General features: G+C 44.7%; 1 protein-coding gene across 2 annotated transcripts in view; it reads right to left on the bottom strand.

Moving 5' to 3' along the window:
* The window catches only part of USP31 (ubiquitin specific peptidase 31), a 60,461-nt gene that overhangs the window by 23,179 nt on the left and 10,648 nt on the right, over positions 1-26,634 (bottom strand). For both annotated transcript variants that reach the window (XM_075133344.1, XM_048866435.2), the window contains exons 2-6: positions 9,613-9,750; positions 6,621-6,709; positions 5,222-5,314; positions 3,630-3,765; positions 2,826-2,970 (exon numbers count right to left, since the gene is read on the bottom strand). In XM_075133344.1, the coding sequence (XP_074989445.1) occupies positions 2,826-2,970; positions 3,630-3,765; positions 5,222-5,314; positions 6,621-6,709; positions 9,613-9,750 (601 nt within the window). The remainder of the gene's footprint in view (positions 1-2,825; positions 2,971-3,629; positions 3,766-5,221; positions 5,315-6,620; positions 6,710-9,612; positions 9,751-26,634) is intronic.

Here is a 26,634-nt window from a genome sequence, read left to right on the forward strand (position 1 = left end):
TTGAACTGGGGTGCTAGCTGAATAAAGTGGGGGGAAGGAACATGGTAAGGTACCTTGCTCCACTGCTGTCTGGGACAAAGGCCTTGGATATCTTTACCCTTACGGGAAGCGAGGACTATAAAGATGACAGTTAACAAGCTTTGTTACAAAAGTTTAAACTGACCCCCAAAACGTATAGAAGGTTTCAGGGAGTTTAGAACAAAAGGGACATGACCTATGCTGAGATTTCAACTAAAACAAGGAGTTATGCAAGGAAAGGGGGAGCAAGTTTTCGGGTGACCATGGTCAATGAGACCTACATATTAATGGGGCTGACAGCCTGAGCTCACACTGTCAGCACCGGAGCAGAAGGAAGGGCCCAGCTGTAAGCCTGTGCCCAGCTGACAGTTCAGGCTGTCAGCAGTGCATCGGAGGAGAGAGGAGGGGAGCACAGGGCTGTCTGTGTCCCACAATGCCCTACTTCAGTTGGTGGATTGGATGTGATTCTGGGGAGGACGTGCACCACCAACAGAAGGCACAAGAAGGAGCTTTAATTACTGTGGTGGCTGTGAGTCAACTTAACTTTGTATTGTAGACAAGTCTTCGGCTAGTCTCCGACAGGCAAGGACAGGCAGAGGGCAAAAATGCCTATAGCATAGCTGACTAGGGGAAGGGACATCCCATTTCCACTGCCAGTGTCCATGAGGAGTCTGGTTACATCCCCAGAGCATGCAGAGTGAAGGGCGAGGCGTGAGTGCTTGGTGCTCAGGAGAAGGGACAAGACCTACTGACCTAAAGGGAAATTAACTGGGCCCTAAAATGCAGATCAGGAAATAAAGTTCTCTGCCAGCCCCTAAAAAGGGACCCCGGGGCAGAACAGAGCCTGATGATGGCAATGTCTCCAGCCAAAAGGAGGGAGACTGAGGCAGCTGTGGTGCACTGACAAATCTACAATACCTACCCCAGTGTGGGAAATGCACAAGTACAGGGTAAGACAGCTGCTGGGGGGATAGTGAAGGATCCTGAGCCAGGTGGGAGAGGAAATTCTGCTCACCTTGACTCACTGGGGGTTACGGGGGTGGACAAAAGGAACCAATGGTGTGGGAGATCAATACTCCATCACCTGCACCCAGAGGAGCTGAGGTGGGGCCACCAGAGTCCTGGAGCCCAACTTCAGGGGAGGTGGGGCAGAGAAAGGAATCTGGCTATGGGGGAGGTTTGAAGACATTCCCTCGGCTTGACTTTTCCTGTTCAAAGCAGCGCATTGTTGACAGCCACTGCAGAACTATTTCTCTCTGTGGTCCAAAGAACGGCTGCTTGTAAAATTCCTGGGTGGTGGGAAGTGGGGAACCTCAATCCAGAACAGAAGCAACTGACCCCTTAGGGCCCCACAGAACATGACACATGCTCCCTAGAAACTGCACGAGCAGTGGGAGAATTAGGTCTCAAGTTTCCATCCAAAGGGTTTGGGGTAGCAGGGCAAGAAGGTGCTTGTGAAAGCTCAGTCCCATATGTTTAAAGAGGAAAATTATGTAGGATGCTGGTCAGACAACGCCTTACAGATTTTTGAAGGATGTTTGCTAGTTTGCTAGCAGGGCTGTTATCCGAACAGGTGAAACGTAACACAGAGAAGTAACGGCACAGCTGCCACCCAGGGAACGCCCCCACCAAGGCACTCACTCAACGTGCTCCCCTCGGAAGTCAGTCAGCACCCTCATCACACGCACTTCCGCAGGGGGAGAGATGTGGCAGACTGACAATATCCTGACTGAGCTTCAATGAATTAAGTTACACCTTACTGAATTATGGTTAATACCTCTGGGGTACACTGTATTAGAAATGCAAGTGTTTATTTACTGTCATGAGATTGTATGGACCTTCTTTAGCAGGAAGACAGGATTAATGCAATCTCTGAAAGGTACTAGGACCATCAAAGATCTTTTTGCAACGTGTGTGAAGTGAATTTCCTAGGAAGTACTTGGAGGTAAGGGGAATGCCAACCTCTTGAAGATACATTCTGAAGAGAGAGGCCCACTTTGTACCAATTACCTACTTCTGGAAATGCCAGGTCAAAGACCCCTGAACTGTATAACGTGCGAACTGAACGTGTTATGAGTGTGCTTGTTCTGAGCTGAAGCTGTGATGAACTGGAAACCCTAAGAACTCTCTTAGGGAGGGGTACTGATGGACTTGTCCTGCCACAATCCATGTAAGGCTTGGGGTTCTTAGTACACTTAAAAGCATGTCTGTAGGTTCTTTTATTGTTTTTAATAGGTTTTCCTCTGCAATGCTTTTTACCGGTAGAATAAAGTAGGCTTGATTGGGAAGTCAGTGCGGTAACATATCTGTAACAATTATACTTGTTATCCATCTCTAAAGAGAAAACATGCAGGTGTTCTTGAGCAATTTGTCCATGCTGGGAAGTATTCAGTGAAGGCAGGGACTGTGCAGCCTGGAGACACCGGGTCAGAAGGAGAGGGACACATGTCTCCATCCAAGAGAAGCAACAGCTGGGGAGCTGGACGCCTGAGCAAGTGCCCTTGCTGAACTACTAATGAGCAACACAGGTGCAGTTGCCCTGTACTGTAACAGATTGCTTGGCAGCACCGCTCCACCACAAGGTTTGGTAATGCCAGGTTCCAAGCTAAGCCGTCTATGTTTGGAATGCCAGCCCGTGGAAGCAGAGCTCAATTCAGAGTCAGCAAACCAGGAGACACTCCACGTACCGCGTTAGGCCTAGGACATATATAACCAAATGCCCCCTTTTCAAACAAATTCCCCTCAGCCAATACTCCAGTAGAGGTGGAGTTGGAGGGAAGAGGTGTTTAGAAGACCTACCCACTTACCTCTCTGACTAAGGATCCCCTCAGGCCTAAATATCTCAGGGGTCTCAAAGGCAAAAATGCAGTCGCTGTCCTGAACGGTGTCCAGGTCATCGGCATCACAGAAGGAGCGATGGAACCCATCGTAGTACATCTCAGTCAGCACAATCTACAAGGCAGAAGTGGAATAGCAGCCATTAGACCATCAGTGCCAGCCACGGCCGAGCTGCAAACTCCCAGGATGGCAAAAGAAGTTAACGAATGGACTTTCGCTGAAGCATTTTGGATGGAGGATAGGAATTCTCCAGTCTTACAGTACCAGCCAATAAGGAGAAACTGGGGAGGGTCTGGCCATGAGGGAGTAGCTGGGATCAAGGGAACAAATGCAGAGGTTTTCGTGGGACCCTTCGAGTGTCATCTTAGTAGTTTTCCCTTCAGAGTCTCAAAACCTGAGGACATTTCCCATGAGCCCCTGCTGGTTTCTCAATAGTGAGCAGAGTACACACGGTCACTCTAGGGCTGTTAGGCAGAAGCACCAGGCTTTCCCTTCCTCAGGTAACAGAGCAAAAAGGAGCAGAAGCAGCAGTGCACCTGGAGGCCTGAGCAGGGCACTGGTATAACCTACAGGCAGCCAAACGGATTCATGGGGGAGTTACACATGAGAGACAGTGCGTTCGGTCTAGTTTCTGCAGTCACCCATTTCCTCCATAAATTGAGGTCCACTGATCTGAACCCCGAGCACCCATTGTTACCTGCCACATCAACCAGAAGAACAAACAGATCGGAGGACACCAGCAGCAGCACGGCGACCGAAGATCAGCCCATTACCTGCTCAGTGGGTATCTTGGTTTCCATGGATACCGCTTCACGCAACTTGGCCACCGTTCCAAACAGAGGTACTGCCACACCGATGCGCATACAGTGCGAACACCTCCCTTGGTACACCACGGTGACATACAGAGGGCTGCAGAGAATACAGGGGAGAACTGGGATGGCTGAACATTTCTATACAGTACCTAGGAAAAAAACAGCCCGAGCTAAGCTTGGTCAGATCGACAAAGCAGGCTGCAGAACCCTGAATGGGGACTTTTACATTGCACACATCATAAGAATGCAGACTATTTCTGATCTAGTTATGACTCAATCTCCAGGCCATTTAGGGATGGGGAAACAGTGTAAGGATGTCACTCAGTCCTTGGGTTGCGACTCAAGCCTAGTTCCCACATAGAGTTCCCTAAGAGGCTGGTTGCATCATCAGTAATGAAGTCATACATGACCATTCTGGGCCACATTACCCTGGAGCTATTCAGGCAACAAGACCCACCCAGCAGATGCTTTGGAGTCCCAAATGTCTACCAGACCCTTAAATAAAGGAGGGATGGATACCTATCTTGCTCCAAGTTGGAGGTATGTTCTCTATGGTGCTAGCCTCTACTCTATGTACTAACTGGGGAGTCCTCCCAAGGAAGTGGAATCACAGAATACAGTTCCTCAATGAGGCCACCCTAGATGACCTCTTGATTGAAGGGCAATCCTAATTTTACCTCAAGGATCCTTGTAACATGGCCCAGATCAATCAAAACTGACATCCTAAAGGCACTCTCAAAGAACTGCTGCTGGGAAAACCCACTGGGTTAAAGAGAACGGGAAGAGTGGAAACATTTTTGTAGCCTCTTTTCTACAGCTGGTTGGAAGTTTTCCCCCAGAACATTTTCCCATTGGCAAAAGCCAATAGCAAAATGGCCTTTCTGCAACCAAATATTTTCTGTTTACATTTTTTAAAAAATTTTATATTCTAGAATCAAAGAAATGTAGGGCCGGAAAGGACTTTGAGAGGTCATCTAGTCCATCCCTTGCACTGAGGTAGGAACACGTCAATCTAGGTCATTCTCTGGCAGATGTTTGTCCAACCCAATGACTGGGATTCTACAGCTTCCCTAGGCAACCTATTCCAGTGCTTAACTAGCCTTATAGTTAGAAAGTTTTTCTTAATATCCAACCTAAATCTCTCTGTTGCTGCAAACTCAGCTCATTACTACTTCTCCTACACTTGGTGAAACCGGAGAACAATTAAAAAAAAAAAGTCAAAATCAGATCAAAAAACTTAATTCCAAAATTTCATTTTGGGTTAAAGTTTTGTAGGAAATTTCAATCTTTATTGTTTTCATTCTGCTTTGTATAAGAAAAGCTTTTAGATTTATGGAATTCTCTGAGAAATAAGAAATCTAGTTCCCGCACAGCTCATCTTTTCAGCATTTTTTGGGGGCTCAGAATACAGCTCTACCAGTCCATTCAATTCAACCTAATCTACCACAAATCTTGTTGGCGTCTCAATCTCTTCTATAAAAAGATTTGCAATGCTACCAAGCATTGGGAAAGGCGCCCAAAATTTAATTTCGAGGCACAGATTAGCACATTACCGTGTATGAGGCAGAGGAATTGGTAGAGAGATGCAGAGGAAAGGGTCAAAGGTGTTACTCTGCTTCTGACAATGAGGGCACGTCAGAGAGGACCTGTTAAAAACATCAATCGGGTTAAAGTTACATCTCCCATTTAACTAGGGACAAGCAAACCATCAAGAACAAAAACAGTGACCCTGCTCTTCCCTCCTGATCAAACCCCTTCCCCCACACACTCCAGCAAGGCTCTGCGCATTTTGCTTTAAATGAAAGGCGCCTAATTCCCAGATGCTCACGCAGTAATTAGTCTCTGAGCTCATTTATTACAGGGCATGACAGGAAGACAGGCTCCTCTCTATTATTCCACTTTGCCTCCACTAAGAGACATTTGTGAAATTAACAATTCACCCATATTTGATTCTAATATAAAGAGACTGACAAGGACTATTCTCCCCCAGACACGTGGGTGAGGGGAGGTTATGCAGGCAGCACTGCATGGGCCTCAATCTCATTCACTCAGAAAGAAAGGAGACTCCTCACATGCGCAGGCACACACCCGGAGTATTTCATATCCCAAATTAACAAGCCATAAGGTCACTAAGTCTTGCTCATGATTCTGTAACATCCCAAAGGTTTATTTCTTTGCCACTGGGGAGCCTCAGTGACATACTGGGAAGACCGTTTAACAACTCAATCTCCTACACCAGACTGGCTGCAGTGCTGCTGGGAGAGTTTGGAAACTGGCCTGTTTTTTTCAACTTCAGCTCTCAGGTGGAAAACTGTGGCTGTTCCCATGAACAAAGGGGCAGTGAAGGACTAAGCGCAGAATTTCTTTTCTGCTAGAAGGCTTCCTCATTAATGATAAATTACTACAAGCTTGTTTGGGATTCTAAACTCAAACAGCCACCACATGCCTCCAGTTCATACCACAGGCTCCTGACTTGGCACAACCCAGGCAGATCTCAGACATGCGAAATTGTGTCTCACACCTTTGCACCCTGACCAGTCGGGCTGGAAATGCCATGGGGGCTTAGGTTGGGGGTGAAGGCTGAAACAAGCACTCCTGATTTACTGGCAAGAGGGGAACAAATGTACGTTTTCCACGGAAGTGACAACGAATTTTAGTGCAATAAAACTGGCCGTTACTCCCCTTTGGAGCAAGATTTCATTTACCAGAGTGAGAGACAACCACTAAGGGAGTCTGATCAAGTGGGGCATGGAGACACAGCAGCACTGTAAACAAAATGGAGGGCTGCAGAGGGTTACTTGCCTGCCACCTCTCCGCCCCGCCAGCCCCCACACCACACACAGCCCTGCTGCACTGCACCGGGCTCTGCCACCAGGGATGAAAGAATCTTATTGTGATTATAAAGACATGCACATAAACCCCATAATCCAAGTGTGCTGAAAGTTACTGTACCTGTACTGAGCTTGAAAGAGTTCCTGTACGAAAGTGCTACTGATTGGAAAGCCTGGTGCCTCGAGCAGTGCAGCATCCTCCAATGGTGGCTGAAAAGAAAAAGCAGCTCTAAAGGGAAGCCTGCCAGGATATGCAGGAGTGCCACACCAATCACATACAAGAGCCAAGTTAGGTTCTCCTGAGCTAAACATACCAGGACAAAACCAAGTATTTGAAATTGCAAGTGCTTTCAGGCCCACAGAGAGGACTAGAGCAACTGAGCAGCATCTTCGCTGGACATAGCTAGCACATCAGTAAGCTGCCAAACTTAACTGGTGGCAGAGTCAGGGGTCACCATTCACACTGGATTGTGCTGGTGCACACTTGCCATGCATTGACTGAGAAGGCTCTTTGCAGCCACAGGGGCCAGGAACAGCCCTCCGGCTACTGCATTTGTTACAGGAGAGAGATCATGGCTGGGAAGTAGGGCTGTTGATTAATCACAGTTAACCCATGTGAATAACAAAAAATTAATCGCGATTAATGACAGTTTTAATCTCACTGTTAAACAGAATACCAATTGAAATTTATTAAATATTTGTGGGTGTTTTTTTTACATTTTCAAATATATTGATTTCAATTACAACACGGAATACGAAATGTACAGTGCTCACTTTATATCATTACAAATATTTGCACTGTAAAAACGATAAATAAAATAGTATTTTTCAATTCAGCTCATACTAGTACTATATGCAATCTCTATCGTGAAAGTGCAACTTACAAATGTAGATTTTTGTTATATAAGTGCATTCAAAAACAAAACAAGTCCACTCAGTCCTTCTTCTTGTTCAGCCAATCGTTAAGACAAACAAATTTGTTTCCATTTGCAGGAGATAATGCTGCTGCCTTCTTATTTACAATGTCTCCTGAAAGTGAGAACGGGCATTCGCATGGCACTTTTGTAGCTGGCATTGCAAGGTATTTACTAAACATTCATATGCCCCTTCGTGCTTCGGCCACCATTCCAGAGGACATGCTTCCATGCTGATGATGCTCATTAAAAAAATAATGCTGTTATAAATATAAAGGGAAGGGTAACCACCTTTCTGTATACAGTGCTACAAAATCCCTCCTGGCCAGAGGCAACATCCTGTTACCTGTGAAGGGTTAAGAAACTCAGCTAACCTGGCTGGCACCTGACCCAAAGGACCAATAAGGGGACAAGATACTTTCAAATCTTGGGGGAAGGAAAGCTTTTGTTTTGTGCTCTTTGTTTACGGGGTTGTTCTCTCTTGGGACTGAGAGAGGCCAGACAGAAATCCATCTTCTCCAACCCATCCTAATCCAAGTCTCCAATATTGCAACCAGTATAGGTAAGACAGGCAAGGCGGATTAGTTTATCTTTTGTTTTTTTATGTGAATTTTCCCTTTGTTAAGAGGGAGGTTTATTCCTGTTTTTTCTGTAACTTTAAGGTTTTGCCCAGAGGGGGGATCCTCTGTGTTTTGAATCTGAATACCCTGTAAAGTATTTTCCATCCTGATTTTAAAGAGGTGATTCTTTTACCTTTTCTTTAACTAAAATTCTTCTTTTAAGATCCTGATTGATTTTTCATTGTTCTCAAGATCCAAGGGTTTGGACCTGTGTTCACCTGTACAAATTGGTGAGGATTATCATCAAGCCTTCCCCAGGAAAGGGGGTATAGGGCTTGGGGGCATATTTTGGGGGAAGAAGTCTCCAAGTGGGCTCTTTCCCTGGTCTTTGTTTAAAATGCTTAGTGGTGGCAGCATACTGTTCAAGGACAAGGCAAAGTTTGTACCTTGGGGAAGTTTTTAACCTAAGCTGGTAAGAATAAGTTTAGGGGGTCTTTTATGCGGGTCCCCACATCTGTACCCTAGAGTTCAGAGTGGGGAAGAAACCCTGACAAATGCATTAATTAAATTTGTGACTGAACTCATCAGGGGGAGAATTGTATGTCTCCTGTTCTGTTTTTCTCGCATTCTGCCATATAGTTCATGTTATAGCAGTCTCAGATGATGACCTAGCACATGTTGTTTTAAGAACTTTCACAGCAGATTTGACAAAATACGAAGAAGTTACCAAGGTGAGATTTCTAAAGCTAGCTACAGCACTTGACCCAAGGTTTAAAAATCTGAAGTGCCTTCCAAAAATCTGAGGGGGACGAGGTGCGGAGCATGCTTTCAGAAGTCTTTAAAAGAGCAACATTCCGATACGGAAACTACAGAACCTAAACCTCCAAAAAAGAAAATCAACCTTCTGCTGGTGGCATCTGATTCAGATGATGAAAACGAACATGCACCAGTCCGTACTGCTTTGGATCGTTTTTGAGCAGAACCCGTCATCAGCACGGAGGCATGTCCTCTGGAATGGTGGTCGAAGCATGAAATACAACATGAATCTTTAGCACATCTGTCACGTAAATATCTTGCGACACCTGCTACAGCAGTGCCATGCAAACGCCTGTTCTCACTTTCAGGTGACATTATCTCCTACAAATGTAGACACACATGTTTGTCTGAGCAATTGGCTAAACAAGAAATAGGACTAAGCGGACTTGTAGGCTCTAAAGTTTTACATTGTTTTATTTTTGAATGCAGGTTTTTTTGTACATAATTCTACATTTGTATGTTCAATTTTCATGATAAAGAGATTACACTACAGTACTTGTATTAGGTAAATTGAAAAATATTATTTCTTTTGGTTTTTACAGTGTAAATATTTGTAATCAAAAATGTAAAGTGAGCACCGTACACTTTGTATTCTGTGTTGTAACTGAAACCAATATATTTGAAAATGTAGAAAATATCCAAAAATATTTAAATAAATAGTACTCTTATTGTTTAACAGTGCAATTAATCGCGATTGATTTTTTTAATTGCTTGACAGCCATACTGGGAAGCTAATACAGAGATATTTTGTTCCAAAAGGAAAGCTTCCGTGGAACCACTACAAAAGAAATGCCCCTGCTGGCCTGTGCTGGATTTGCCTTACCTTCAGTGGAGGTCTGCCATTGTATTTCACTAAATTGTTCAGGTCTTCATGAACTCTGTCTAACAGCCAGAGCAGAAATTCCTGCGCATCATGCTGTGAGTTCCCTCGGTACTGCATGGAGTTCTTCGAGACAATGCTCTGCAGAGGAACAGCAAAGAGGCCTTCAGAACACAGTATAAGCCCAGGGTCAGAACATCTGCCTTCAGGAACAGCCCTGTGATCAGAAACAGGCTCAGCTAGCCACTATATTCAGAAACATACAGCTTCCCTGTTGTCGAGGCGCAGCATTTACAGGTGGAAGGGGCAGTGGGTTCTGTGCCAAGCTTGCAGTAAGCCGAGAGCCGCAGGAGATGTGGAAGGTGCTCTCTGACCTGAAAACCGGACAGCAGGGCTAAGACAGAGGCTGCCAAGGGGCCTGGTTTCTATTTTAGACAGACATGTAAGTGATGCACTGGCTGATGCAAAGAGATCAGCACCAAAACGACCACTCTGTAGAACTAGCACTAGCTAAAAATCAGGCAGGTGCATTTTAGACCCTCTACAGTGGAGCAGCATCACGTGCAGGGAGGCTGGCACAGGGATCTCTTGGAGAAGGTGTAAAACGCCCCTGGCATGTCCCCCCCATCCCTCCCAGAACAAGAGGAAAAATCCAGCTCCATTATTAATATTCTGTTTTGAGGGACGATCTACATTCCTAGTCTAGCCAGGCCAGCAATACTCACCTGGCATGGATGGGGCACCTATACTGTAACACAGCTTTGTCAGTTCTAAACCCATGCTAGGAATCATGTCACAGCCTAAAAGGGTCTAACTTCCTGCAACACAGATGCTACTATGCACACAGTAGTACAGTTAGATCCATAGCACGCCCGGGCCATAAAATTCCCCATTATTTCAAATCGATAAACATGTCTTCACGGTGTCTCTGAGCTTGCGCAGTGTTACTGTGCACAGTTAACCAATCGCCTGTTCAATCCAGAAGTGGCTGCATTTCAGTGATAAGTGAAGTGATCTACAGGTAGGTAAATGTCAGGGCAGTTTGCAAAGTGCTTTGGAATCATTTTGGATAGGTGTTCACGACATATCTTGATTAGCTTCATACTCAACGTATGGAATCCTTAGCTTTAAGCTTTTGCTGTTAAAACGTGTCTTTGGGCTCAAGCTTGTGTCAAAGAGCCAGAAGTCAGAAGAATCACATAATCCTCCATTGAGAACACTCAACCCTTGAAGATAGCTACATAAATCCAAAATTTATCTGGATTAGCAAATAGAAATTCCAGCCACTGCTACAATCCTGGGCAAGGGGCTGCATGCCCGAAAGCACATTTACCAAGTGTTTCATCAACAAAGCGAGTGCAATTTTTCCCTTTGGTAAATATAAAGCATCAATGATCCAGTGCACAAACCTAGAATGGAGAGCATGGTTTGCCTTCATATCAGATATGTTGCTACAAACAGGACTTAGCTGTCTGCCTGGAGAGGCAAGGAACTGGGAAGTTTGCCAGAAAACTGCACATTTATCTAGCTATCAGAAAAGTACTATTTATCATACCACTACTGTCCTGGACTGAAGCCATTAAAGACAGGCTGCCATCAAGAACTACATCTCCCAAAGGAACAGCTCCAGCAGACAGCAATACCTGATGGAGTCCCTTCACCACTTCTGTAGAGCAGAAGTGATTTCAAATGCTGGTTGTTAGATTTTACTCTGAGAGCCACACATTCGGAGCGGGGGAGGCAGACATCTGGTCTTTTACCATTGTCTATACATAGGAACATCATGGCTCTGGAGCTTAGAATTGTGATTGAAAGGAGTCTCAGAGCTAAAGCGACCCTAGTATTGACAAGCTAAACTGATAATTGATATTTCAACCTGTTTTCTCTAGCTGAACACATGGTCTTTACAAGCATGTGGCAGATAACTCCTCAGACCCATGTCATCTAGCCTGGATTCTACCTCCAATATTCCCATCTACACAAAAGGCTCCTGTCTTAAGTGCTCCAAAGCCATCTCCCCGCTCCCCAAACCCATCTTCAGTAAATTCTGACAAGGCCACTCTGCCCCCGAAGCAGACTGTGCCATCACACTCCACGTTATTAATCATGTTTATCATGGTATTGCTAAGGACCTGTCAGGAATGAAGCCCCATTGTGCCAGGCACTGTACAAATACACAGTTGCAGACAGTTCCTCTCCTGAATAGACCGGACAGACAGGGTCAGGGAAGGGACAGAACACAGAAGCAGAGTAAACACTCTGATGGTAGCAAAGGGCATAACCACCACCAACCCAACAAAATACTCCCCAAAGAGACTGCAGGTGGTGATGAGAGAGAGAGAAACGCGCACACACACAGCACCGCTGGCGCAGGGATTGAGAGAGACTCGACTCTCTGGAGAGGGATTTCCACACCAGGGAAAGCTGTAACACAGGAGCTACACTGGCTACTTGTCGGGAGCCAGAGGAATGAACCTAATTTACATCCGAGTTCCCAGAAACGTATTCGAAGCATGTGCACGCACCCAGGATATCTGCCCAGACTTGATTCTTCCTGGACATAAACAGGAATTGCTTCTTGGAGTTTACGAGCTGTGAAAACCTGCAGTTCAGCTTCAACACCGCTGCAGTTTCAGGGATTGTGCTGGCCAGACTGCTGCTTACAATGCTGCTGCCTGTCTTTAGCCATCCTGCCACACAACATCCAGGCCCCAAACCAAACTGACCAGAGATCGAGAGACCCGAAAATGCCAAATATTGCTGGAGCAGCTTTGCCCAGCTTTTGCTAATGACTCCTGGCCAATAATGGGAAATCGGATATGGCGTGACAGGTGGAGAGATCAGCCATGTCGAGAGGGGGCTTACTGAGCAACAGCAACCGCCATTTCCTCAGCGTCATGGACCTGTCGAGTAAGTCGCCTGGGAAAGCGGCCCAGCACCTTCCTTCGGCCTGTCATTAGCCAGAAGGGACTCACATCTAAACTCCAGCGGTCACAGGGCAAAACCGTTCCTGTGTCTTAGTCTCAGCAATTGTATCCAGAAAATAATTGTCAGATTCCTCATTGAGCAAGGCTCAACTGCCAGGGTGATCTGAAAACTACTGTGAAGAAATTGAAAAATAGTTCTCTTTCCATACCAGGCATGTGACAGGACAAGCTTTCCCAATGCAACCGTTGCCAGTCCAGTAACAAAATATTGTAACAAAATATTCCTGCAGGACCAGGAACAAGAAAATGGGGCTGTAAGAGCAGCACAATCAGCAATAACGGCATAACCAACCCAGGGGATTGCTGGAAGAGACCAGACATTCTGCACACACGCTCATGTTCTCAAGCCTCCCCTTCTCTAATCAGACTTTACAACAGATTTGTGAAAGGAGGTTGGGCTACTTATGTTATCCCTCTTGGAAATGGAGTCACCACTGGGGAGGGAAATGGGCCAATCAATATTTATTCTAATTCCTCAGTAATCTGCCCACTTGCCCCGAAGCAGCAAATGAGAGGAAGTGGAAGCTAAGGCCTATAATCTGCTCTCAATACAGATGTGCAATTCCCACTGACATTAGTGGATTTACTGCTCATGCCTGCACAGGGACTAGTGTCTTCCCACCTGCAAAGTCTTGTATACACCTGAGACCCATTATCCTCCTCATCCACCCCCACAAACCAAAGGGTTGCCATACAGAGAGTCATAGCTTGCAGACATTTTAAACCTAGTCGACTCTGTCAGGAATGGCAGGGGAACCTGTGGATCTACAGTCCCGGAAAGCCTCACGGAAAGGACAGTGTCCTGACAGAGAACACACAGTACTAACAGAGCCCTTTGCATACTGTATCAGAAACAGGCAATGTAATAGCATTCACAAGCAGGCAGCACTGAACTGGGCCGGAGGTATTTGCAGAACATTGTAGTTTTAAACCACATAGCCCAGCAACTGGCAAGAATGCGGCTGAAGCAGAGATGAAGGAAGAGCAAAGTTATGAGGGTCCATCAGTAGCCAACATCCTGGCTCTGTAGAAGCATTTGATTCAGAAGCTCTTGGACATGATTAGAGGATTATCTCCACCCCACCCCCTCATTCATCTTCTATATATTTACACTAGTATGTTGGCCTGCTCTCTGATCACTTCACCACCATCTTTTTAAGAATAAGGCTATGTCTACTCTGCATCATTTACAAGGGCTCACTTGAAGCGCTACAGTGGTGCAGCTGAAGCCAGTGGGGGAGAGCTCTGTATGTGCAAGTGCTTACCCACGCAGCTGTTGTAGATACTGGTTCATTGAGGCTGGATTCTTCCCTGCCACTTTAAACATTATGCTTCAACGGGAGGAAGTTAGAACAGGGAGGTCCCTCTCCCATCTCTGAGTTCTCTCAAGTACATTTAATGGAGTGAATCTTTACAACATGGCAAATGAGGACAGACCTTGGCTTGCAGCCAGAACCAACAGCATTAATATCCAGCACTCGTACTTTCAATGGATATCAGCAATACGAGGGAAACAAGCAAAGACTAACTTGCTGTAAACATTCAGACCCCATTTTAACTAATATCCAGGGGATACCTCACACCCTCTTTTTGGTTTCAGAGGAGTCTACCAGCAGGGAAACAAGGAGGCAACATTGGTGAGATTTCATGGTATGTGGAAAGCAAACTCCAAACCTCCCAGAAAGGCAGAAAATAAGGATTCAGGCCCTCCACGCTTCCCTTCCAGCAGGAACATCTAGTTAATTATGGTAATTTTACCCATTTGTAATATTTAATATAGAGAATCTAGGCGACAATCACAGATTTGCAATTCTCTCTCTCAGATCACTTCCCTGCCAAATCCCCTGTACACATCCATCAAGTGTTATCCAGGACAAGATAGTAATTCCTGACATATAGGACAAAATATTTGGAAGTTATACTAAAAACTCAATGGGCACAAGCAGGAGTAGCCTTTAAGATGCGACCTTGTCATTTTTATATTTGTTTAGCTTATAGCTGCTCTCACAATATCAGATGGGAGCAAACAGCTGGAAAGCCTAAAGTGGACAGTGTTTGGCTTCTTGTTAACCAATGTAGTGCAACATAAGCTTTTTTTATGCTGATTTGGTGAATCCAATGACAGGGGGAAAAAACCACCAGTTTTGGGGAATTGCATTTCACTTATAACATTCCAGGATTCAATGAGACTCTCATTCTTTGCTCCTAGATGAAAGACCTTGCATTAGGCTGTTTTAAAAACACATCCAAATGAGTTCCTTACCAGGTATATAACCCACTTTTCGCCTTTATTTACCACTCCACCAAACTGTCATCTGCAAATTTACCTAGCAATTTTATACTTTCTTCCAGATCATTTCTAAAGATATTGAATAGCATCAGGCAGAAAGCATGTCCCTAAGGGACCCCACTGGCAACACTCCCATTGGAGGAGGATTCTTCCTTTACAATTATTTTTTGCTATCAGTTCACCAGTTTTTAGTACACTTTGTATGGGCAGCAATGATTTTGTATCATGCTAGTTTTTTTTAATCAGAACCTCACGCATGAAGTCGATGGGAGTTCTGCAATTTGGGCCAACAGTTTCTGAAGAAAGTATCTACAGCAGGAGTCAGCAACCTATGGCACGGGTGCCAAAGATGGCACGCTGCTGCCTGCCGGGTCCCAGCTGCCGGCCCCGCTCAGCCTGCTGCCAAACCCAGGCTGGGACCCCAGCAGGCAGCAGCGTGCCATTAAAAATCCCGCTCTTCTCCGCGCCCCCCGGGAAGGGTAAAGAAGCTTGGTCCTGCCGGCTGCTATTGCAGGGCAGGCAAGCTCCCCCACCTCCCTCCTCTCCCCCTTCCCCCACCATGCTGGGTTCCTGCACTTCACCCACTGAAAAACTGCCTAGGATATTAGCCCCAGAGGCAGAAAGTCTACATCACAGACCAGCCTCACAACCATCCTCCTCGCCCTCTGGCCACTGAGAAGGAAGAGAGGGACAAGCAAGAAGCAGTTCTATGGCCTTGTCTTGATTAGGCGTGATGTTAGCCTGTTAGCTTTAACTCTACCAGTTTAGTATGCCAAAGACAGCATGCCTTGTTTATACTAGATTTTAAAACATATTAGTTATATGCTAATATGTGCTATCACCACACCTTAAAATCCTAGTCTAGACAAAGCCTCAGAGGAAAGTCTGCAAAACCCCTCTTGGAAGTATATAAGGTAAAAGTGAGCTTTCTATATAGAAATAGTCTACAGAAATCTAGGCCCAAGTTGCCCCATTTCCCCTTCCTCACTACTGTCTGCACATCATTCCAATCAAAAGCCTAGTGGCATTTGACCAAAAGCTTCACTGATGAGTTTTCATGCCACAAGGAAGCCAGCCAATACTGTAGAAATGGAAGTCTCTGTTCATAATGGAGAGAAAAAAGCCAGGCAACAAGAAGCAAACAGCACATCTTGGGTGGTATCTTCCTTCTCTGCCTCACAGGTCTCCAGGATACTTATCCTGCCCCAACTCCCTAACATCGAGAAGGGAGCAGGCAGAGAATAAAGCCAGTTGCCTGTGGAGACAGATCGCTAGGTCACTGGACGTGAATCAGGAAGTACCACAGAACATCAGCTGCAGTTCCCTCATGAGTTGCTTTGCTCTGGAGACTCCACCGACAGTAGCTGCACCTTCCCGGTTCTATTCAGGCCCCTTTTGCCATCACTGCTGTGAAGTGGGTTTGTTCCTGAAACTTTTATATTTGCTGGTCTGTGAAATGTTACATGTCTTTCTTCTAATAAGATGCTGTGGCAGCAAAGTAATCAAAGGACAAGCAAGGTAGACAGGAAGCAAGAGACATATAGCAAAGAACACAGTACAATCTGGCTGTACCGCTAAGGAGCGCAATTAAACCTAGAGGAAAGATCAAGAGTAGACTCTTAATTACAAGTGCAATTTAGTAAGACAAAAAAAAAAAAAAAAAAAGATGTTCTTTAAATTTACACTCAATGGCTTGGTAATGGGATAGGGTCCTTCTCACTGCCAGGTCAACAGTTCAAGTCAAGCCCATTCTCATAGCCTGCTGCCTAGTCACTAGATGAGAACACACTACACTGATCTCTGGCTCACACCACAAGAAAACCCACCACAATTAGTACTAGATTAATGAAACTGTCCAAGTTGTCAGACAGTTAAGAAAAATTGGATGGGCCACACACGCAGAATAAGGAAGCCCCCTTGCACTCAAGTGGTGCCCACACTGAGAATTTCCTGCAGTTTTCCCACTGTTAGTCTAGCACCTGTACAGATCTACTAGGGTACACAAGCTACATGCCTTCCTTTGCTCAAGCAGCTCCAGATGACAGTGCTAAAATGCCTGTGCTGATTCACTGTAGTAAAACTGAACAAATACTTAGGCCAGCAGTGAGAAAACAGCATCAAATTCTCAGGGTAGACAAGGCCCTAAGATAGCGCCTCTACATCAGGACACAGGAAGTCTGGCAGGACAGAGTGGGGAAGCCTGTTCTGCTGCCCATGCTATATAAGTTCAGTGTACAGCCCATTTCACTATACAGTAACTCCAGCATTTACCACCAACTACAATCTCACAAAAATTAGATGGTAGAAATGTGAAACAGGGTCACTAGGAAGAAGGGGACGTTTGCAAATTCCACACTCAGATCCTGTCTACACTGAGGGAACTACATGGACATAAACCCCTAGTGTGAGAACCTTACCCAGACACAAGTTGCTGTTCACATCAGTGCTGTGTGTCTAAACTAGGGGATCTGCATTGGTGCAGCTACATCAGTGCAGAACACTACACACAAGACCAAACAACTAGTTTAATTTACTGCTCTAATCACAAACAGTAAATAAAATCACATGGAACAGAATGATTAGCCTTTCATTTGCTGTTTCTGTTCCCTGGAACACACAAGATTCTAATGGAAAAATATGGGCCTGCTATTTTCCAGTACATCTCTGGTAGGAAACAGCTGTTAAAAGGATTTTGTACGTACACGGATGAGGCTAGCTCATTAGAGGTCTGAAAACATAATGGCACAGATGTGCACAGGAAAGATATCTATTCTTTATCTTTCAATACAGAACACCAGTGACGTTCAGACAGATTTTTATCACACACAAACCTCATTCTGCATTTGGGAGATGATGTTAGAGGCAGAACATCCCATGCTGAGAGAGAGAGATCTCCATAGCACCAACGTGTCCACCTCCACCCTGCTCCACACACACACACACACACACACACGCCCCTCCCCAGCCAGCTATCCTTCTCTATAAAGGTGAAATAGAAATCCGGAAACTGCAGAGTTTGTTTCTCCAAGAGCAAAACACCATGGAACTAAAAAGGGGTTGGACAGTCAAGATCTTCTATTTGTCCCCAAAACAGGACACAGTGTCCCTGAAACACTGGAGACTTCAACCAAAAAGCCACCTGGGCTTGCAATGACTGGTGTGAGGTCACCACATGTTCCTTCCTGGCCTGCCCGCCACTGGGCTGACTCCTCCATCGCGGGACCAGCATGGCCTCCAGATACAGAGGACAGTACAGAGGAGGAGCTGCCTTAACTGTAGGCAGGGAAACGGTGCCAAGGATACAGAAGCAGATGAAACAGTCTCCCTTCCCCACACCCTTAACAGTAGCAGTATCAACTGGGGTGTGTGGGGGGAATGAGGCAGAAATAGAAGAGGTAATACAGCAACAAAGGAAGGGTTTGTTTAGAGTAGGAAGAAAGCCAATGTTGACCTAATCTCAGCCTAAACACATCGGCCAACTCTGAGCAAACCTCAAGCTTTTTTCCCCACCAGATGTATCCAAAGAGGAGACTGAATCCTAGGGGAGGCTAACACGGCTGTTCCTCTGAAACCTGCAACAGGAAGAGGGATTCCATGTTCCTCTCCCTGCCCCACTGACTGCAGTGCCTCCTTGGGGACAGAGAAGGAAAGGGCATCTCTGTGAGGGGGCAAAGAGAAAATGTTTGGGTGGGGGAGAACACACAAAAACAGAGCACAAATACAAAATGGGGAAAGGAAATGCCGTTGCTTCCCAATAGAGAGATAAGAAAACACAGAGAGGAAACAGTGGGGGGAAAGCTCTGCCCAACACTCCTGTCACATTCCAGTGTGCAATGCATACAAATGAGGGGTTCCATCCCCCCCTGCCCTGAAACCTTGGGTACCTCACAAAGTTTTGCTGTTGTATCTCCTAACCTGGGTCACTCTCAAACAGCATGCAGGGCACGCCCTGAGTGTCTGTGTATAGCTGCAGCCCTGGTCCAGCAATTCTGACTCGAGGAGCCTGTCAGCTACATACCAGCTACACTCTGACCTCCAGCAGCCTTGCTTACTATGTGCAGGGTGACCCCAACACACTCCCAGTCCCAAATTTTCCCCAAAATGTGTATTCTGCACTGCCCAGCCCTCTCCTGGGCAGTTCAGTTAAAGTAGCAAAATACTGGAAATTTCTTCCCTTACAGGGGCAACAGACCTAATATCTGGAGTTACCCAAACACTAGATTAGTTTTGATTAAAAACAAGTTTATTTAACTTCAAAGAGATATAGTTGTACTCACTCAAGGCAGTAAAGTCAGAAATGATTGCAAAATAAAATGCCTTCTAGTAGCTAAAACTTAAACTAGATTTGATTCAAAGTAAAATCCTCACCACATTACCAGCTACGCTGCTGACCACATTTTCAAATCAGAATCACACCCAAAGTCAAAAGGCTGGTTCCTTTGTTTTCTTAGGTGAGACAGAGATAAGGAGAGAAAAAGATAACTTGGGGTGATTTTTATAGTCCAGTCACACTTTGAAATGCGTTGTCCTGAGGGTTACCCAGGGACAAAGTATCTTCCAGCTGACAGGACAGAACCACAGAGTGTCCTGGTGAAAGAGGTTCTATGTTGTTGCTACTAAAAGGCAGATCAATCTATTCCTGTCCCCCCCTCATTGCCAAAAATGGCCACCAGAACAGTGATCGCCAATCAACTTTTATGACAGCTCGCTAGAGGAATCAGCTTGTCCTTTGTCTTTGAGTTACCGGTTTACCCTTCTAGCTGTTCCAAGAACCCTGTTTACTGCTTAAATATATTTACTTCAGTTTACATGTATTTGTTTAGGATAGACCTGTTTAACTACTGCTTAGTCAGGGCTACATAGGTTTGAACATGTGCTAACAATGTCCTAGGGGGGAATTCATAACTTTACATATAATGTTGCTACGCACACTGCTCCATGATATTATTGACCAGTGAGTTATTAGTTTTCAAATGATACCTCCCAAGGCATATTCTGTACAAAGATAATTACACTGGGGTGCAGGGTGTGAATATGGGGGTGCAATCGGTCACAACCAACTCCCCAGACAGCGGGAGGCTTAGCATCCCCCAGATTTCCAGCTGATCTGGAGAGTCATTCCTCAAACAAGTGTTAGATGGTGGCAACCAGGCACGGGCTCAAGCACAAGTGCCACATCTCCTGCAGCAGAGGATGCAGCAGACCTTAGGTCACCATCAACTCGCCCTTCAATTTAAGAAGGATCAGATATGGGGGAGGGATCTGGGGAAGGGAGAGGGGGGATAGCCAAAATAATCCTCTCACTAACCCTCCCAAAATTCCTAATCCTAGACCTACAAAGGGCTAAGTGGCAAGGGGGGGGGTTAGCACACAGTCACATGGCTACTAAAGCCATTGGGAGAAAGAGGTCTCTCCACAGGGCTTTTTGGCTTCTTGGTGGTGAACATTCTGGAACATGGGGACTAACAAGAAAGATCAGCCAGTCGGAAGACTGTGGCACAAATTCACTTCATCATGATTTCTACTCTAGTTTAAGATGGGTCAGAAGGACAGTCCTTTGAAATGGCACATTTGTATTTCAAAACAGTACCTCTCAATGACTGTTGTATCCCAGTGAATAGAAAAAGCTACCTCCTATCTCAAAAGGTAGACATTTCAAGAAAGCTTTTATATACTTAGTCCACAGAGAAACACCCAGTTTTATGGCTCCTGGTGAAGTTTTGCTCCAGGTTTTATAGGGCTCCCTCACGGCTGAGTACGTTTGTATGTACTACAGTTAACCTTCCTAGCCTTCGCACATAAAGTAATGACATCTGGCCAGACAAACAGTAAGCCATCCATTATTATTGTGTAGATGGAGAGGAATAAGCCACATGCAAACAACATCTCAATGGCTGTTTAAAAGCTCCCTGCTCTGTCTCAGATGGACATTAAGCTGACAATGCACTGAGCTCACCACTAGCCTCCCAAGCATGTTTGACTGTCATGCTACCCTGGTACTAAAAATAAGGTGTTTATAACTTTGATAAACTAAACCCTTTTCCTTTGTGAGAGATTTTACAGCCTCATAGTAAATTCAGTCTTTCAGAATTTAAGAAAGAAATACAGCCATCAATTAGCCATCATGAAGATCAATCAGGCTTTACCGTCTTACTGCATATGAAATTGCTAGGAGAAGCGTTAAGGCTCTTTAACCTTATCCAAAATTGCTTAATCAGTCTTGTTGCCAAACACAGCTAAGCATGGCATTCCAAAGAGGAAAGCGGAAGCCTCTCTGGCAGCCCCTCCCCCTCCCGAAGCTGCTGCTATGTTCTGTTCAACACCAGAGCACTCGCCTTCTTCAGAGAGACAAGTGTGGTAATTTGCTTTTCCCTAAAGAAAGTCACAGCCTCAATAGAAACTGAGCATATTAAGAAGCAGCACAGTGGATTCCTACCCCATGTTTCATACAAATTCATAGATCAATGAACACTGCCCAGCTTTCCCTATGCCAGCAGCCTGGCAAAACACTAGCAGTTAGCCCCATTCCTCTAGTTTTAACCTTTAATGATCCTATTTCTAGTTTTCTCTAATTTTGTTGAAGAAAAAACAATTTGTCAGGGACACCATAATCATAAGCCTTCCAGTAAAATAACCCACTCCTTTGGTCACGCAGCAATTGGGGATGGTACTGTACAGACAACCCTGCTATTAAAAATATAAACATTCAGTGAATCAATCGATATAGCTAGACCTGGGTCTCAATGCTACTGGGCAAAATACCAAGGGATGGGAATGCTGTTTTCACATGAGCAGGATTCAAAATGTAGTTAAAATGCAGAGACAGGGCACAGGATTGGGACTCAGGAGACCTTAGTTTCCCGCCACTGACCTGCTGTGCAATCTTAAGCAAGTCAATTCCCTTTGCAGTTTTCCTTCCCACCTTTTTGCCTCATATCTCAAATTAGATTGTAAACCCACTGGGGCAGGGACCTTGCTTTTATTTTTTCTGTAAAGCTCCTAGCACATTTCATGTGCTGTAAAATATGAGAACTTAACTGTCATGTCAGTCACATCCAAAATGATCAGATGTCACTAACTATTCTTAAAGGCCAAATTTCAAATGGGACCTTGAATAGGCTCAATTCCGTGGCAAGCACACTCATTTATAAATGCTAGGCTGCCAATGAAGGGTTAGGACATATGGATTAATTTCAGTCTCATTGGAACAAGTCACTCACTTATTTTATCATGTCCCAGTGGGTGACTAAAAGGGGCAGCTTAGATGTTTTTGCTGCTTATGCTTTGGCTGTATGATAAAAATTGTGACATAAGTTACAGTGCCCAGCCACCTCTGAGATCACACACCTCATTAGAAAAAGCTTTTAGGGCTATCTGGCAAAGCAACATACAGCTACAACTGTAAAGTTGCTTACCCCTCCTTGTGTTTGTTTCCTTTCCCTTCTAAAAATGTCAGGCCTCATTGCCACTCTTCTTCCTTACTGCAGACCTGGCTTTACAATGGAGGCAGCTTCTCCTGACTGTTCAACATTGAAATTTGCTTTCTGTTTCTAACTTCCTTCTCCTTTACCACTCACAGCCTAACCCACTCAAATTGCCAACAAACCACTCAACTTGACAGATCAAAGCAGCAGCCTGATGACGACCTAATCTCAGTGAGCCCACCTCAAGGTCAGAGCAAAAAGGCAGCAAACACTGACTAGCATTTTGAAATATGTTTGGGGTCTTCTAGTAGCAACTACAGACAAGTAGTAAAAGCAAAGCTCAGATTTTATTGATTAAACAAAAAAAATTAACTTGGGAAGACTACCAGAGACTTTAGCGAATAGCAGGTCACATTTACTCCCGATAACATGCCAGAAGTGCTTCAATTGTTTTAAAGTAAAGTTTAAAAACCTTCTGTTCAATTTTAGTAAGAAAAGGCACCTGACAATGATACCAACTAACAGAGCAGCTGTGGGATTAGCACCCAATTCACCACATCTATACTAACCTTTTTTTGGAAGTCTCCCATCATTACATCTCTACCAGTGGTAGCAAAGATGGGGCAACGGCGTTTCAAGTCACCTTGCCTAGATCTACGCCAGCCTAGAGAAGCACAGTGCCAAACACCCAGCAGTCTACACTAGCGCTACCAACACGTGAAACTGGCTGAAAAAGGCAAACATGACGTGACTGGGTTCAAGCCTGCACCCCATCCCCTCGCGCTGAAGCAGAACGGACAGGCTGGAGTGATCACTCGCTGAGTGGAGCGCGCTCCATAAACACATTACTGCCTCACTGCAAACTCCACTAAACATGATCAACTGGGAAATGCTCCCGAAACAAGTTTTAAACGGTGCATTGAGTTGCTTCTTTCACAAGAAGAACTATCCATACAACAGGAAAATGGTGGGCCTGGAGCCAAGGTTAGAACCACATACTGTTTCATGTTTCAGAGTAGCAGCCGTGTTAGTCTGTATTCGCAAAAAGAAAAAGGAGGACTTGTGGCACCTTAGAGACTAATAAATTTATTTGAGCATAAGCTTTCGTGGGGGGTGGGGGTGGGGGGGAATAAACATGGGGAAATAGTTTTACTTTGTATAATGACCCATCCACTCCCAGTCTCTATTCAAGCCTAAGTTAATTGTATCCAGTATGCAAATTAATTCAAATAGCAAACTGGATACAATTGACTTAGGCTTTAATAGAGACTGGGAGCGGATGGGTCATTATACAAAGTAAAACTATTTCCCCATGTTTATTCCACCCCCCACTGTTCCTCAGACGTTCTTGTCAACTGCTGGAAATGGCCCACCTTGATTATCACTACAAAAGGTTTTCTCCCCCCCAACTCTCCTGCTGGTAATAGCTCACCTTAAGTGATCACTCTCGTTACAGTGTGTATGGTAACACCCATTGTTTCATGTTCTCTGTGTATATAAATCTCCCCACTGTATTTTCCATTGAATGCATCCGATGAAGTGAGCTGTAGCTCACGAAAGCTTATGCTCAAATAAATTGGTTAGTCTCTAAGGTGCCACAAGTCCTCCTATACTGTTTCATATACAACTATTTTAAAACAAACATGCAACTGACCTTTTGCACAGAATAAAAAGAACTGACCACTATGCTGAACGTGCAGGGTACAAGATATTAAACTCTGACCTGAAGGGGGATCCCATTGCCCGTATAATAATGAACTGGTTTCCTAAAAGGACTATCTTTTAGTCTAATGCATGGGATGGAAGCTAAGAAGCTCATGGCCCAAATGACTGCATGTGTAGGGCAAAAGTTCTGCCCAGAAGGTCAGCATGGGCCAGGCAGCCCAGGCTAGGCAGCAGACTGGGAATTTCTAACCTCTCTCCATCTACCAGGAAAGTAGGATCAATAGCAATGGACTTAAGCACTCATTAAGAGTCACCTTTTTAAAGGTCAGAAGCAGAATTAACAGATGAATGACCAGAGTCCAATGTTTATCCAACTTACAAAGAAACTGAGCTTTACTGTCCCTATAGAAGTCAGTGATCACAAGGCAGCATGTGTTAACGTTTGGATAAAAGACATATAACCAATCTGTATTAAAAGAACTGCCTTTAAGCAGGACGTAGTTCAATTGTCTATTGCAGCCGTTGCAAACTTTTTTTTCGCGGACCACTTGAAAATTGCTAAGAGCCTCGGCGGACCACTTAATGATCTTTCCAATTGTTGTTTGTACTGTTAGGTAACTATTGTAAAGCACTTTGGATAAAAGCGCTATATAAAAAAAAACCTTAATTAACTTTTTTTTGTCTACAAATGAAAGCACACAACTCAGATTTTAATATCAGTAGTCTTACCTTTCTAATGCAACGGATGTGCCCTCTCTCCCCCGCCCCAGCAGCCCCCGAACTGGAGCTGGGAAGGAGGAGAGTGACTCTCCAGCAGCCGCAGCCCTGGAGCTGGGGAAAGTCGCCTCTTTCTCTGGCCTCCACAGCGCTGCATGTCCCAAATTCCCTCAATCCCTCCTCACCCCACTGCCCCCTCCCACCTACTCCCCAAGGCCACTACCTTATCTTACAAGTGTGTCTTCTCCAGGGTCCAGGCACCTAATTAGTGGAGCCACGCCTGTGTGGCTCCACTAATTAGGTGGGTGGCCCATCACTCTCTCATGTGCGGCCGCTCAGGGAGGGAACTATCCGCAGACCACCTGAATTGAGCTTTTTTCAGAGGAACAGCCGTGTTAGTCTGTATTCGCAAAAAGAAAAGGAGTACTTGTGGCACCTTAGAGACTAACCAATTTATTTGAGCATGAGCTTTCGTGAGCTACAGCTCACTTCATCACTTCATTGAGCTTGTGTGCCATTGGTGGTCCGCGGACCACAGTTTAAGAACCTCTGGTCTATTGCAACAGAGCTAGCTCTTATTTAAGCAGATTGAAACCAGAAATATTTTATTATTTCTACTAGGACTTCACATAGCAAACTCATACCATAGTGGGAGTTGTCAACAGTCAGCAGTGGAAGGCAATAACCCATTCCTGGAAACATGTCAGTGGTCTTAGGAAAGCACTGCTTCATACCATAGTGATGATATTCAAATACATATATTGGATCAATTTATTCCTTCATCCCTAGATTTGCTCAACATTTCACCATTTGTACAGACTTGACCTAAACTGATACAGAACATAACGAACTTGTACTAACTGGTAAGAAATTTCCCTGTTACACAAGAAGCATTCCTCTCTCAGAGGTTTTATTTATATAAGGATTTCATTGTTCATACCACATGCACTTTGAACACATTTGTCCACAGAACATTTTGCTTTACTACTGTCCCTGGATTGCACACAAATGCTGTTGTGGAGTATGGGCAACTCTTCTAGCAGTAAAATTCCTATGTTTCTACTCCCCCACATACAGGCGCGCGTCCCCAGAAGTAAAGCCTCTGAGGATGGATTGCTCTTTCCCCCACATAGATGGTTTAGATTCTCCACCTTTTCAAACATGTGACACTTACAATATCTAAACCAATGATTGTGCGCTAACTCCATCCAGCATGAGATGCTACCTCTGTCCAAGGCGCAGAAGCAGTAACATTCATTAAAGCCAATTAAAGTGCCTGATATTCTAAATATTCAACACTCATCCTGACCTTTAGCTACCACCATCCCTAATTTGTGCAGTCAGTTCCACAGTGATGTCTATGTACAGTATTTCTAATGCACCCAACACTACCCTGCACTTGGTTTTCCCAGGACTGTGGATTGCTAAATTTTGCAGAACAATTAACTACATCCGATTCTAAGACTTCAGCACCTCCACAATATTTACAAGATTGCTTCTCATGGTACTGGTGCTTACATCAAGAATGTCCCCAAAGCATGTGCATCTTGAAACCCTAGGATTTATTTCTATACAAATACTAAGTATTATAAATTACACGAACAATAGAATGGGTGCAGTTTTGTCAATATAGCATAGTGATCAAATTTATAGCACTCCTGGCAGTTATCCATCAGCTCTGCTAAGAATTCAGCTCAGGATCAAATGTCAAAATTTACAAAATACAAATGCTCCTTTAAGTCAAAGTTACCAAAAAAAAAAAAAAAAAGGCAGTCCTCAACTCGTAGAATGTAAAGCATCACCATCAACATGCTCTAGCCAACTAAGGATGCTTTACAGCCTATGTACTCAGGTCCTGAGTTGACGGGCAGTTAGTATGTAAAGTTCAAAAGAGAATATATAATATTGTTCCCAGGAGAAGCCCCATGAGAAGGAGAACAAG

Source organism: Caretta caretta, chromosome 10 (assembly GCF_965140235.1).
Source record: "Caretta caretta isolate rCarCar2 chromosome 10, rCarCar1.hap1, whole genome shotgun sequence".
Classification (NCBI taxonomy): Eukaryota; Metazoa; Chordata; order Testudines; family Cheloniidae; genus Caretta; species Caretta caretta.